The 1,040-nt window shown below is 48.3% G+C and overlaps 1 protein-coding gene across 1 annotated transcript in view; it reads left to right on the forward strand.

The window, feature by feature from the left end:
* Positions 1-1,040, forward strand: part of Tectb (tectorin beta) — a 13,838-nt gene extending 12,798 nt beyond the window's left edge. The window contains exons 9-10 of the mRNA XM_031385020.1: positions 159-191; positions 972-1,040. Coding sequence (XP_031240880.1) covers positions 159-191; positions 972-1,021 — 83 coding nt within the window. The 3' untranslated portion in view covers positions 1,022-1,040. The remainder of the gene's footprint in view (positions 1-158; positions 192-971) is intronic.

Here is a 1,040-nt window from a genome sequence, read left to right on the forward strand (position 1 = left end):
GTCGGATGTGGTTGGGGGTCGGATGTGGTCGGGGGTTGGGGGTCGTGGGTCGGATGTGGTCGGGGGTCGGGTGTGGTCGGGTTTGTGGTTCAGACACAGATCGGATGCTCCCTTCGTGCCTTTTTTTAATCTCTACTCTCTCTCTTTGCTCGCTCCAGGCAGGGGATTTTCCAGTCTCCGTGACTTCTCAGGTAAGATAAAACCACTTCTGAGGAGTATCATGGGGCAATGCTTTTGGGAAGTGGGTATATGTGTTAGAGATAATTATTTGGACCCCAGAAAAATATGTCATTAAAAATATACATATTGGAGTACTCTTGAGTTGGGAGGGGGCAGCCCGCCTCCAATCTGAGAGGGAGGAAGTGTTTCAAACGGATGAAGAGCCATCAGACCCCACACCACGCTCTGAACAAAGCCAACACTGTGTGGCTTTCCTAAGATTCCTGAATTTTGGAGAACATGATTTCTGATCAGGTCATCTGCTCGGTTAGCAAATATTTGAGGCCTGGCTATGACTTTGCTCTTCATTAATAAGAAAGAGCCTCAGCCCTCTACACTCAGCTTTCCTCGGGGAAACTGGGCTGTGAGTGTCCCTAGTATATACGGTACTCTATGAATTAATTATAGCTCATCACTAAACAATACAGTGAACAAGACAAGGTCAGGGGTGAGGGCCAGGGGAAGTGGCTGAGCAGGCAGCCAGGGAAGCTTCTTAGGAGAGAAGCCAGATGACTGCCAAAAAAAAAAAAAAATCCACAATGTACGCATGCGTGATAGGGCCTCAATGTATGCATGCATGTTAGGGTCTCTGTACTGGTAGAAGTGGACTGTGCAAGCCCCAGGGAATGAACAGTAACAAATGTATAAAACTCGGGAGCTTTACTTCAACCATGTTGCATTAACCCTGGGTGGATTCCCCTTGGCCTTACACAGCTGTTTCTCGGTGCCATCCCTGTCTCTCTGTTTTGCAGATATTCTTCTTCATCTCATCCTGATGCTGGGGACCCGGGCTGTGTTATAGGAGATAGTTGGGCAGCAGC

This window comes from Mastomys coucha, unplaced genomic scaffold (genome assembly GCF_008632895.1).
Source record: "Mastomys coucha isolate ucsf_1 unplaced genomic scaffold, UCSF_Mcou_1 pScaffold21, whole genome shotgun sequence".
In the NCBI taxonomy this organism is placed as follows: domain Eukaryota; kingdom Metazoa; phylum Chordata; class Mammalia; order Rodentia; family Muridae; genus Mastomys; species Mastomys coucha.